This window comes from Chionomys nivalis, chromosome 3, assembly GCF_950005125.1.
Source record: "Chionomys nivalis chromosome 3, mChiNiv1.1, whole genome shotgun sequence".
Lineage (NCBI taxonomy): Eukaryota > Metazoa > Chordata > Mammalia > Rodentia > Cricetidae > Chionomys > Chionomys nivalis.
In genome coordinates this window covers 80,831,316-80,844,684 of record NC_080088.1, presented here as the reverse complement: position 1 = coordinate 80,844,684, position 13,369 = coordinate 80,831,316, and the positions used below count along the sequence as shown (strand labels likewise).

Below are 13,369 nucleotides of genomic sequence, written 5' to 3'. Positions count from 1 at the left end.
CACTCACATGCATGAGCATTCACACACAAGCTCACAACAGAGCTAAGAACTTATAATATTGGTAAAACATATACATAGATCCACCTCAAAAAAGGAAATAGTTAAGATTGACTGACAAAATTTGGAGCATGTGGATGGGGGAGAAGAGAGGGTGGAAGGAGAAGAGGAGGAGAAGAGAGCAGGAGGAGAACTTGAGGGATAGTTGAGATGGATGAAGGACAGAAATGAAAGCAAAAAAAGAGATATCTTGATTGAGGGAGATACTATGGGGCTAGCAAGAAACCTGGCTCTAGAGAAAATCTCAGGAATTGACAAGGATAACCCCAGCTAAGATTCTGAAATATAGAGGAGAGGGTGTCCATACTGGTCTTGCCCTCTAGTCAGATTGATGAATACCTTAAATATCACCATAGAACTTTCATCCAGAAACTGATGAAAACAGAGGCAAAGACCGGCAGTGGAGCACTGGCCTGAGCTCCCAAAGTTCAGTTGAAGAGTGAGAGGAGTAAGAATATAAAAAAAGATGTCAAGACCATGATGGTTGATACTCATTGAAACAGTTTACTTGAAATAATGGGAGCTCACCAACTCCAGCCAGACAGGAAGGGAACCAGCATAGGACCAATCTAGACTCTTTCCTTGCTCTCATCTCTATTTTCCCTCCATCTCATCTATCCTGTTCCCTCCAGTTCTCCTCCTCCCTCCCCTTCTTCCATTCTCTTCCTCTTCTCCTCTGACCCCATATAATAATGGCAGTTGTATGGCTGGGGCAGATGACAGGGCAACTGGCAGTGGCACCATGATTTATCCTTACTGCTTGTAATGGCTTTTTGGGAGACTATTCTCTTTGGATGGATACCTTGCTCAGCCTAGGTATAGTAGGGAGGACCTTGGACCTTCCCCAAAATAATAAACATTACTCTCTCTGAGGAGTGCATGGGGTTAGTGTTTAGGGTTAGGTGAATGAAATGGGAAGAGGGGAGTAAGTGGGAACTGGGATTGATATGTAAAATGAGAAAAGATTTTCTTTTTTAAAAATAAAATAAATTATAAAAAAGAATTATTTGATGTTGAAGTGGGACGGCGGGGCTGCGATCCTGGCACCCGGCTTCCCGCATGGCTTTACCCGAAATAATTACACGGAAACTGTATTCTTTTAAACACTGCCTGGCCCATTAGTTCCAGCCTCTTATTGGCTAGCTCTTATATATTGATCTAACCCATTTCTAATATTCTGTGTAGCACCACAAGCCAGGGGCTTACCAGGGAGGATTTTAACCTGTTTCTGTGTCCAGCGGGAGAATCATGGTGACTCACTGACTCTGCTTCTTTCTCCCAGCATTCTGTTCTGTTTACTCCACCCACCTAAGGGTTGGCCTATCAAATGGGCCTATGCAGTTTCTTTATTAATTAACCAATGAAAGCAAGATAGAAAGATGACCCTCCTCCATCATTGCCCCTTTTTCTGTTTAAACAAAAAAGGAAGGCTTTCATTTTAACATAGTGAAATTACATATAGCAAAACTGTTATAAAGCAAGAATTACAGTTACAATATTTATATCTATCTTTTATCATAACTAAGGAAAACTATAATTATCTATCCATTTTTTAATTCCATCAAAGACTCCAGAAGGATATAATATTACCTGAGTAAACAAGAAGTAAGAAACTTTAAACTCTAGAAATGACAGAGACATCTCGTTGCCTGGACAGTCACCCAAAGTCCTTTTGTACCGTTGGGGTATTCATCTTTGGCCTACAGGTCCATAGTATCCAGCAGACATTTCCATGAAGCAGGAAAAATTTAAAAACAGTTCAGTCATTTTTTGCTGTGTCCTGCAGAATGTCTCGCATACTCTTTCATGAGTCAGGAACCCCGAAAGATCATCTCACCTTTAGGCAAGTTCAGCAGTCCTCTTTTTGTGGGTTCTTTGTGTCCAGTTTATGCATCAGTTCAGACAAAAGCAGTTTCGTGCCCAAATGGCTAGCCAACTCCATAAGGAGCCTCTTTGATGCCCACCTTTCTCTTGAAGTAGATTGGTGCTGCCAGGAGCAGATGTGTCTCATTGTCATGAAAAGCCCTAAGTTATTAAAATATTTTAAATGCCATATTTTGCAGTCTTTGAAAGATATAAAGAATGTCTATCTAATTGAAATATATTTCTATATATCTAGAAAATCTAACTAACATGACTACAAGCTTGACTATTATTGATGATTATCCATTAACCTATATTTCTTAATTATACATTACATTTTTAAATGAACTACACAATCACAATACCTTAATCAAGAGCAGAAATATATATACATATAACAAAATTGATCTTAAAATCCATACCAATGCAAATTATTTATACCTATATCCTATCCCCCTTTAAATGTAAAAGAATATTTATAAACAATATGTGGGAACATGGGCGCAGTTTATATCATATCCCCCTTTAAATGTAAAAGAACATTTATAAACCATATTTGGGAACATGGGTGCAGTTTTTTCTCTCCAAACTGCTTCCTGCTGAATGGGGGCATCATTAATTAAGTCTTTCATGGTATAACCTGTGTGCCAGGGTCATCTCAGTTGGCAGTTGAGTGAAGTAATTTTTTGAGGGTGTTCACAGCAGCCTTTCAGGATGGCATGGTCTATCATACCATATTGGGATAGAAATAATCCACAGGGTGTCATTGGTTTGTTATATATATATATATATATATATATATATATATATATATATATATATTTCTGCTCTTCATTAAGGTATTGTGATTGTATAGTTCATTTTTAAAATGTAATGCATAATTAGGAAATATAGGTTATTGATGGATAATCATCAATAATAGTCAAGCTTGTAGTCATGTTAGTTAGATTTTCTAGATATATAGAAATATATTTGTTAGGCAGACATCTTTCATATCTTTCAAAGACTACAGAATATGACATTTTAAATGTTTTAATTACTTAGTGCTTTTCATGACAATGAGACATGTCTGCTCCTGGCAGTACCAGCTACTTCAAAAAGAAGATGGGCATTGAAGATAGCCATGTGGGCAAGAAACTGTTCTTGCCTGGACTGTTGCATAAACTGGACACAGAGAACCCTCAGAAAGAGGACTGCTAAATTTGCCTAAAGGTGAGATGGTCTTTCAGGGTTCCTGACTCATGAAAGAGTCTATGAGACATTCTGCAGGACACAGCAGAAAGTGACTGAACTGTCTTTGAAATTTCCTGCTTCATGAAAATGTCTGCTGGATACTATGGGCCTGAAGGCTGAAGATGGATGCTGCAAGGGTACAAAAGAACTTTGGGTGACTGAACAGGCAGCAAAATGTCTCTGTCATTTCTAGAGTTTGAAGTTTCTTAGTTCTTGTTTACTTAGGTAATATTATATCTTTCTGGAGTCTTTGATGGAGTTAAAAATGGTTAGTTATAGCTATAGTTTTCCTTAGTTATGATAAAAGATAAAATAGATATAAATATTGTAACTAATTCTTACTTGATAACTGTTTTGTTATATGTAATTTTACTATGTTAAAGTGAAAGTCTTTCTTTTTTGTTTAAACAGAAAAAGGGGAAATGATGGAGGTGGGTCTTATATTAATCTGTTGTTTCATTGGTTAATTAATAAAGAAAACTGCCTTGGCCCATTTGATAGGCCAACCCTTAGGTGGGTGGAGTAAACAAAACAGAATGCTGGGAGAAAGAAGCTGAGTCAGTGAGTCGCCATGATTCTCTCACTCCAGACAGACGCAGGTTAAGACCTTTCCTGGTAAGCCAGCTCATGGTGCTACACAGAATATTAGAAATTGGTTAGATCAATATGTAAGAGCTAGCCAATAAGAGGTTAAAACTAATGGGCCAAGCAGTTTCTTTATTAATTAACCAATAAAAGCAAAAGATTAATACAAGACCCACCCCCATCAATTTGAAAATTTCATAGAGACATAATATAATTCACAGAACTCTTTGTAGATATTTTTAAATATATTAAAGGTTGAAATTTTGTCAGACCTGATTATAGTAGCTTGGCCATTTGATCATAACTTCATTGATAAACAAGCCTTGATCTTGTGGACTCTTGGAGACAAACTCTCCTACTTTAACTGGAAATGTATAATGATTAGTATGTACTATAAAATTTTGTATATCATATTTTTCCACATGATTCTTGTTCTCATCAAAGCATATTTGTTCTCCATCAGTGCTTGTAAATTGAATTTTCCTCAGGAATGGATGAAGCTGGAGAGAGACATCATTTGGACATGAGTGGTGCATACCAGTGTCTCACTGATGATTCCTCAGAACAAGCCTCCTTCTCTTTCCCTATTGTGGCTTTCTTTTTGAAAAGGCTTCATTCGAGTCATTGTCTCCCAAGTTGTTCCAGGGAGACGAACTTTGCTCCTCATGAAACTAAAGTAGGAGTAGCTGAACATAAATAGAAATGGCATCTAAGGGGTGAAACACAGCATAGTTGGAAGCATGTTCTTAGTGGAACCAAAGCCCTGTGTCTCCAGTTAGAAAATATACATATTTTTAGAGTGAAACTGAAGTAAAAATGTAAACAACACTATGTACTTGGGTGTATAGGTGTTAAGATATTTATATTTTTATAGCACACAATGAACATATGTATGTACAGTTAGTTAAGTAGATAGGTATATGGGTAGATATACAGAGTATCTTGACCTTATAATATCAGCAGGAGTTCATGCAAAGCTCTTAATTTATAAATATATATATATTAAATATGCAACAATTTTGTGTGTCATTTATGCTTCAGGAAACTGTAAAGAGACCTACTAACTGCCTCCATTTTTTCTTTGTTTAGTTTGAATCACGTGATTTTATTTTATATTTGGTATGAACATTACTGGATGCAAATTAAAACCCAAATATTCAGTGCTTTACCTAGAATTTTAAAAGATTTATTCTTAGATTAATTCCTTTTAATTTTGTGTTGAGCTGCTTGCTGAAGAATAGAAGATGGTGCTGGATCATCCATAACCAGAGTTACAGACAGCTGTAAGCTGCTTTGTGGATACTTGGAACTGAACCTGGGTCTTCTATAGAGCAGAAAGTATGCCTAACCACTGAGCAATCTCTGCCCCCTAGATTTGTGTTCTTTCTATTTCTGTGTACACTCTATATATGTATGTATATACAGAAACTACATGTATGATTCCTACAGGGGACATAAGTGTGTCACATTCCTTAGAATGGAACTTACACATAGTTGTGAGCTACCAGGTGGGTATGATCAACCAAACTCAGTTCCTCTGCAAGAGGATCAAGTCCTCCTAACTGCTGAGCCATCGTTCTATCATAATTTAATTACATATTTAAATTAATACAATGGGTTAATACTTCAACTTCTGGGACTCACTGTTGTGTTAACTAATTTGCAACTTGTGATAAAAAAAGACCTGTTTCTTAGGTATACAGTTATCTGTACAAGAGACATACTAACATAAATAATATCACATCTGTAGAAGCCATGTTCAAAAAATTTGTCAAAAATCTATGTCAAATATTATTGTTAATAGTAAAATCTACATAATAGAGTAAACATACAGACTTAATTGTTTACTTATTTATCTTTGACCAAATGAAAAGTTTATTTGATTTGGTCAATAACTTCCTTGATGATAACCTATTTGAAGGTGAATGCTCAAAAGTATAAGCGATTCCACATTTATAAGACTGGTTTATAGAATTGGTGTTAAACCCAAGCATATCCACTTACCACTAACAGATGGAGATTCAGTCTATGTGTGAGCACCATCTGTGTTCTAACCTTCAATAATGGGAGCACAGTCTTAGTTTCATCTTCTTTTAAACTCATTTAGGAATAAATAAACTGGAGCTTCCTAGCTGGCCAGCAGGCAAGTCTCCTGCAGGTAGACTGCTCCACCCACTCCATTGATCACACCCAGTAAGCTACAAGTCCCACTCTGCTCCCAAACCCACCCATCCCAAGTAACCTCATCAGCTCTGTAAGGCACAGAGCACAACTGCACAGAGCAGACTGAGAGGTAAGTGACCAGCTTCCCAGCTAGATATTCTAGTCTCTAGTCCTAGTGCAAAACTCCAGGCTCCTCCTCTACCTGCCTTTACTAAACTTGCCTGTCTGAAGACAAATCTCCTATAGGTAGCTGCTCCAACCCCTGCCACTTAGACCCTGTAAGCTACACATCACACTCCACTCCCATCCCCCCATCCAAAGAGCAGAGTGAGACACAGAAAGTGACTGCACAGAGCAGACAAAGAGCAGCTCCCTAGGACACAGACAGCAACTACGATGGTTGATCTAAGAGAGGATCCCTGAGACACATACACCAACTGCAAGGATTGTAGAAAGAGGCAAAGACACTGCTGACACCATTTTGAGGAAGAGATGGGTAGTTGTCAATGCAAAAATACATTTAACAACCTAAAAGCAACATGGTAACACCAGAACCCAGTGGTCATACAACAGGAAGACATGAACATCCTAACACAGAAGATGTAGAAGAAAACAACCTTAAATATAATTTTATGAAGATGATGGAGACACTTATAGAGGAAATAAAAAATATTCTTAAAGAAATGGAGGAAAAGATGAGAATAATTGAAAAAAATCAATAAATTTCTTAAAGAAAACCAAGAAACACCAAACAGATGAAGCAAAGAGTCCAAACAATTCAAGATTTAAAAACTTTAAAAGAGGCAATAAAAAAACACAAACTAGGGGAATTCTGGAAATGGAAAATCTAGGTAAGCAAACAGGAACTACAGATGCAAGCATAACCAACAGTATACAAGAAATGAAAGAGAGAATGTCAGAATCTGAAGATACAATAGATGAAATAGATTCATTGGTTAAAGAAATGTTAAATCCAACAAATTCTTAACCCCAAACATCTCAGAAATCTAGAACACAATGAAAAGATCAAAACTAAGAATATTAGGATAGAAGAAGAGGAATTCCAGTGCAAAAGGGCAGAAAATATATTCAACAAAATGATATATAAAACTTTTACAACATAAAAAATGACATGCCTATGAAGGTGCAAAAAGCTTGCAGAACACCAAATAGACTGGACAAAAAAGTCCCCTTACCATATAATAATAAAAACACTTAAATACAAGAATAAAGAAAGAATATTAAGAGTTGTAAAGGAAAAAGGCCAAGTAACATATAAAGACAGACTTATCAGAATTACACACTTGACTTCTTAATGGAAATCCTGAAAGAAAGAAGATTCTGGACAGACATGCTCCAGACACTAAGAGGTCACGATTGCAAGCCCAGTAAACTGTATCCAGCAAAACTTTGAATCAGCATAGATGGAGAAAGCAAAATATTCCATGACAAAACCAGATTTAAACAACACCTATTCACAAACCCAGTCTTTCAGAAAGTATTAGAAGGAAAACTCCAACCCAAAAAAGCAAACTACACCCATGAGAACACAGGGAACAGGTAACTTCATACCATCAAAATGCAAAGAAGGGAAACACATAATAACTACAAGAGAAAAATTACAGGAATTAACCACCACTTGTCATTAATATCTCAATATCAATGGACTCAATTCACCTATAAAAAGGCTCAGGATAACATAATGGATACACAAACAAGATCCATTCATTTTCTCCAACAAACAATAAGTGTGCCTCATCTGTAAGACAGACATTACTTTAGAGTAATGGGATGGAAAAAGATTTTTCAATCAAATGGACCTAAAAAACAAGCAGGTATAGCTATCCTAATATGCAATAAAATAGACTCCAAATTAAAATTTAAAAAAAGAGAGAGGGAGGACACTTCATACTCATCACTTGAAAAATAAATCAAGGTGAAATCTTAATTCGGAACATCTATGCTATGAAAGCACTCACATATGTAAAAGAAACATTATTAAATTTTAAATAACACATCAAACCCTACACAGTAATAGCAAGAGACTTCAACAGTCCACTCTCATCAGTGAGCAGATAAGTCAGACAGAAAATTAATAGAGAAATAAGAGAAATAACAGATGCCATGACTCAAATGAACTTAAAAGACATCTACTGAACATTTCACTCAAACACATAAGAATATACCTTCTTGTGAACCCAAAGAAAAACATATAATTATCCTCCTGGATATTGGAAGGAGACAAGATTGTCAGGCAAAAATTGGATTTTGGGGGTGGGGTGGGGTGGGGGAAAGGGGAAATGGGGAGAAAAAAGTGAGAAGGGGAGGATGGGGAGAGTTTGGGGGAATAGAATGGTTGGGATGGAGGAAGGGTAGATATGGGAGCAGGGAAGTATATATCTTAATAAGGGAGCCATTTTACGGTTTGCAAGAGATTTGTCTCTAGAGGTGTTCTCAGGTGTCCATGGAGATGTCCCCAGCTAGATCCTTGGGCAACTGAGGAAAGGGAGCCTGAAATGGCCCTATCCTATAGCCATACTAATGCATATCTTGCATATCACCATAGAACCTTCATCTGGTGATGGATGAAGCTAGAGACAGAGACCCACATTGGAGCACTGGACTGAGCTCCCAAGGTCCAAATGAGGAGCAGAAGGAGGGAGAACATGAGCAAGGAAGTCAGGACCGTGAGGGGTGTGCCCACCTACTGAGAAGGTGGGGCTGATCTAATGGGAACTCACCAAGGCCAGCTGGACTGGGAATGATGGATCATGTGATCAAACCAGACTCCCTGAATGTGGTGGACAAGGAGGGCTGACTGAGAAGCCAAGGACAATGGCACTGGGTTTTGATCCTACTGCATGTACTGGCTTTGTAGGAACCTAGCCTGTTTGGATGCTCACCTTCCTAGACCTGGATGGACTTCCCACAGGGCATGGAACCCTGACTGCTCTTTGGACTGGAGAGGGAGGAGGAGAGGAAATGTGGGGAGGGGGAGGGAAATGGGATGAGGGGTGGAGGTGGAAATTTTTAAGTAAAAATAAATAATAAAAAAAGAATATACCTTCTTTTCAGCACCTTATAGAACCTTCTCTAAAACTGACCACATCCTCAGTAATAAAACAAACCTCAACAGAGAAGAAAAGTTGGAATAACCCATGTATCTTATGGGATCACCATGACTTAAAGTTAGAATTCAACAACACTAATTGTAGAAAGCCGACAAACTCATGGAAATGGAACAATGCTAAATTTGATCACCTCTGGTTCAAGAAAGAAATAAAGAAAGAAATTAAAGACTTCCCAGAATTCAATAAAAATTAGTGTACACATACCCAAACCTATGGAACACTATGAAACCAATGGTAAGAGGAAAGTTTATAGCTCTGAGTGCCTACATAAAAAAGTGGAGAAATCTCACACTAGCAACTTAATAGCACACCTGAAAACTCTACAACAACAACAACAACAACAGAAAAAAACATACCAAGGAGGAGTAGATGACAGGAAATAATCAAATTGACAGCTGAAACCAGTAAAATAGAAACAAAGAAAGCAATACAAAGAAACAATGAAACAAAGGGTTGACTCTTTGAGAATTTCAACAAGATAGACAAACCCCTACCAAAACTAATCAAAAGACAGAGAGAGAACATCCAAATTAAAAAAAAAAAACTGAAAAGGGGGACAAAACAAAAAACATTGTGGAAATTCAGAGAATCAGTAGGTCATACTTTGAAAACCTATATTCTGCAAAATTGGAAAATGTAAAAGAAAAGGACAAGTTTCTGGATAGATATTATTTATAAAAATTAAATCAAGACCAGCTGAGCAATTTAAATAGACCTATTACCTGTAAGGAAAAAGCAGAGGTTATCAAATTCTCCCAACCAAAACAACTTCAGGACTTGATGGCTTCAGCATAGAATTCTACCATAACTTCAAAGAAGAACTAATACCCCAATTCTTCCACATAATTTCCCTAAATTCTTCCATATAATAGAAACAGAAGAAACATTGTCAAATTTTTTTATGAGACCACAGTTACCCTGATACACAAACCACATAAAGACTTAATTAAGAAAGAGAATTACAGACCAACCTCCCTCATGAACATTGATGCAAAATATTCAATAAAATACTCATAAACTAAATTTAAGAACACATCATTAAAAATTTCATGATTTTTTTTTATGAAATCATGGTTAAGTTGGCTTTATCCCAGAGATACAGGGATAGTTCAATAAGTGAAAATCTATCAATATAATCAACCATATAAATAAACTGAAAAAGAAAAAACATGTGACTCTTATTAGATGCTGAATAAGCATTCAACAAAATCCAAGACCCCCTAATGATAAATGTCTTGGAGAGATGAGGGACACAGGGAACATATCTAACTATAATAAAAGTATTATACATCAAGCCAAGGCCCAACTTCAAATTAAATGGAGAGAAACACAAAGAGATTCCACTAAAATTGGGTACAAGACAAGGCTGTCCACTTTCTCCATATCTATTCAACATAGCACTTGAAATTCTAGCAAGAGCAGTAATACAATAAAAGGAGATCAAGTTGATTTAAATTGGAAAGGAGGAAGTCAAACTTTGGTTATTTGCAGATGACAGGATAGTATGCATAGTTTACCCCAATAATTTTATGAGGGTATCCTATAGCTGAAAAACACCTTTAGTAATGTGGCAGGATACAAGATCAACTAAAAAGATGTATACAAATGATAAAGGAGCTAAGGAAGAAATCAGAGAAACATCACCATTTACAATAGCCACAAATAACATAAAATATCTTGGAGTAACACCAACCAAAGAAGTGAAAGACCTGTACAAGAAATTGAAATCTTTGAAGAAAGAAATTGAAGAAGATATCAGAAAATAGAAAGATCTCTCGTGCTTTTGAGTAGGTAGGATTAGCATAAGAAAAATGGCAATCCTACCAAAAGTAATTTACAGATTGGGTACATTCCTCAATAAAATTCCAACACAATTCTTTACTTGATGGAGGTGGGTCTTGTATTAATCTGTTGCTTTCATTGGTTAATTAATAAAGAAACTGCCTAGGCCCATTTGATAGGCCAACCCTTAGGTGGGTGGAGTAAACAGAAGAGAATGCTGGGAGAAAGAAGCCGAGTCGGGAGTCGCCATGATTCTCCCATTCCAGACAGACGCAGGTTAAGATCTTTCCTGGTAAGCCAGCTCGTGAGCTACACAGAATATTAGAAATGGGTTAGATCAATATGTAAGAGCTAGCCAATAAGAGGCTGGAACTAATGGGCCAGGCAGTGAATAAAAGAATACAATTACGGTGTAATTATTTCGGGGCATAAGCTAGCCATGCAGGCGGCCGGGTGCCGGGGACACAGCCCCGCCGCTCTTATTACTACATTTACTGACCTCAAAAGAACAATACTCAACTTCAAATGGGAAAAAAAAACCAAAATAGCCAAAACAACCATGTATTATAAAGAAACTTCCAAGAAAATGTTTTTTTTAAAGAATTGTAAAAGCTTTATAGAAAATACAATGAAACTTGTTAAAAGTTTAAAAGATGGGGAAACTAAGACACCTCCTCTCAAGGCCATGACCAAGCACGAAGAGGACTCTTTCTAGATATTGTAGTGAGAAAGGAATGTCCATCTTCCTGTTGTCTGGCTTCCCAAGTGGGGTAACTGGGCTCTACCTCGAAGGTGATGGTCTTGCCTGTCACAAAGGATATCATCCTGCACCAGAGGCAAAATACAGCATGGACTCTTTCCAGATGATGTTGCCAGACAGGGTGCAGTTGGCTTTCAGCTGCCTGCAGAAAAGATTATCTCCTGCTGGTCAGGGAGGATGCATTATGTGTCCTAGATCTTTGCAAAAAAAAAAAAAAAAAAAAAAAAAAAAGAAACTTCCAGAGGCATCACCATCCCTGACATCAGGCTCTATTATAAAGCTACAGTAATGAAAATAGCTTGTTTTTGACATAAAAAGAGTTAGGTGGACCAATGGAATTGAATCAAAGATCCTGGTATCAATCCACACTACTATAAACACTTGATTTTTGACAAAGAAGCTAAAATTATACAATGTAAAAAAAAAAGCATTTTTAGCAAATTGTCTTGGTATAACTTAATGCCAAGATCTAAAAGAATGCAAATAGATTCATATCCTTCCCCACGTACAAAACTTAAGTCCAAATGGATTAAAGACCCCAATATAAATCTTGCCACACTGAGTCTCATAAAAGTGAAAATGAGATGTAGTCTTAAATGAAGGGGCAAAGGAGACTACTTCCTAAATATAACTCCAACAACACAGACACTGAGAGCAACAATAAATTAAGGGGACCTTCTGAAACTGAAAACTTTCACTAAGGTACAGGATATTATCAATAAGACAAAACTTTAGTCTACAGAATGGCAAAAGATCTTTACCAACCACACATCTGAAAGAAGACTGATCTCCAAAATATAAAGAACTCAAGAAACCAGATGTCAAAATACCAAATAACCAATTAAAAATGGAATATAGAATCACACAGGGAATTCTGAACAGAAGAATCTCAGAAGACTGAAAGACACCAAAGAAACTGGTCAACATCCTTAGCCATCAGTGAAGTGCAAATCAAGACAACTCTGAGATACCATCTTATACCAGTCAGAATGAGTAAGATCAAAAATACCAATGATAGCCTATGCTGGAGAGGATGCGGAGTACAGGGAATACTCCATTGATAGTCTGTGTGCAAAGTCATGCAACTACTTTCAGTATGGTGTTTTTTTTTTTTTTTAGAAAATTGGGAATCAACCTACCTCAATATCCAGCAATATCACTCTTGTAAACATACCCTAAGGATGCTCAATTATATTACAAGGACATTTGCTCAACCATGTTTATTACATTACTTGTAATAGCCAGAACGTGAAAACAACCTAGATTCCCCTCAAGGGAAGAAATGATAAAGAAAAGGTGATACATTTACATAATGGAATACTACTCAGTGGTAAAAAAAACTAATTACATATTGAAAATTGCATGCCAATGGATGGCACTAGAAAAAAACATTCTGAGTGAGGTAATCCAGACCCAGAATGAAAAGGATGGTAAATACTCACTCATAAGTGAATACTCGATGTGAATCAAAATATAACAGGCCTATAATTCCTCACCTCAGAGAAGCTAGGAAACAATGAGAGTCTTAAGAGAAACATACATACTTTACATGTCCCTGGGAAGGGGAAATAGAAAAGGTCAGCTGAGAAAATTAGGAGTTTGGGGGTGTGGGGAGAAGGGAGGATAAAAAGGGAAGAGGAGGGGAGAATGGGAGGGCAAGAAGAGCTTGAGGGAATGGAATAGATGAGATGGGGAAAAGGTAGAGACGAAGAGCAAGGAAATAGCTGTCTTTATTAGGGGAGCCATTATGGGACTATCAAGAATCCTGGAAGCAGAGAAATTTCCAGGAGTCTAC

General features: G+C 37.0%; 1 protein-coding gene across 1 annotated transcript in view; it reads right to left on the bottom strand.

Moving 5' to 3' along the window:
• Positions 1-13,369, bottom strand: part of LOC130871346 (vomeronasal type-2 receptor 26-like) — a 50,589-nt gene that overhangs the window by 20,429 nt on the left and 16,791 nt on the right. The window contains exon 4 of the mRNA XM_057764693.1: positions 4,011-4,238. Within this exon, the coding sequence (XP_057620676.1) occupies positions 4,011-4,238 (228 nt within the window). The remainder of the gene's footprint in view (positions 1-4,010; positions 4,239-13,369) is intronic.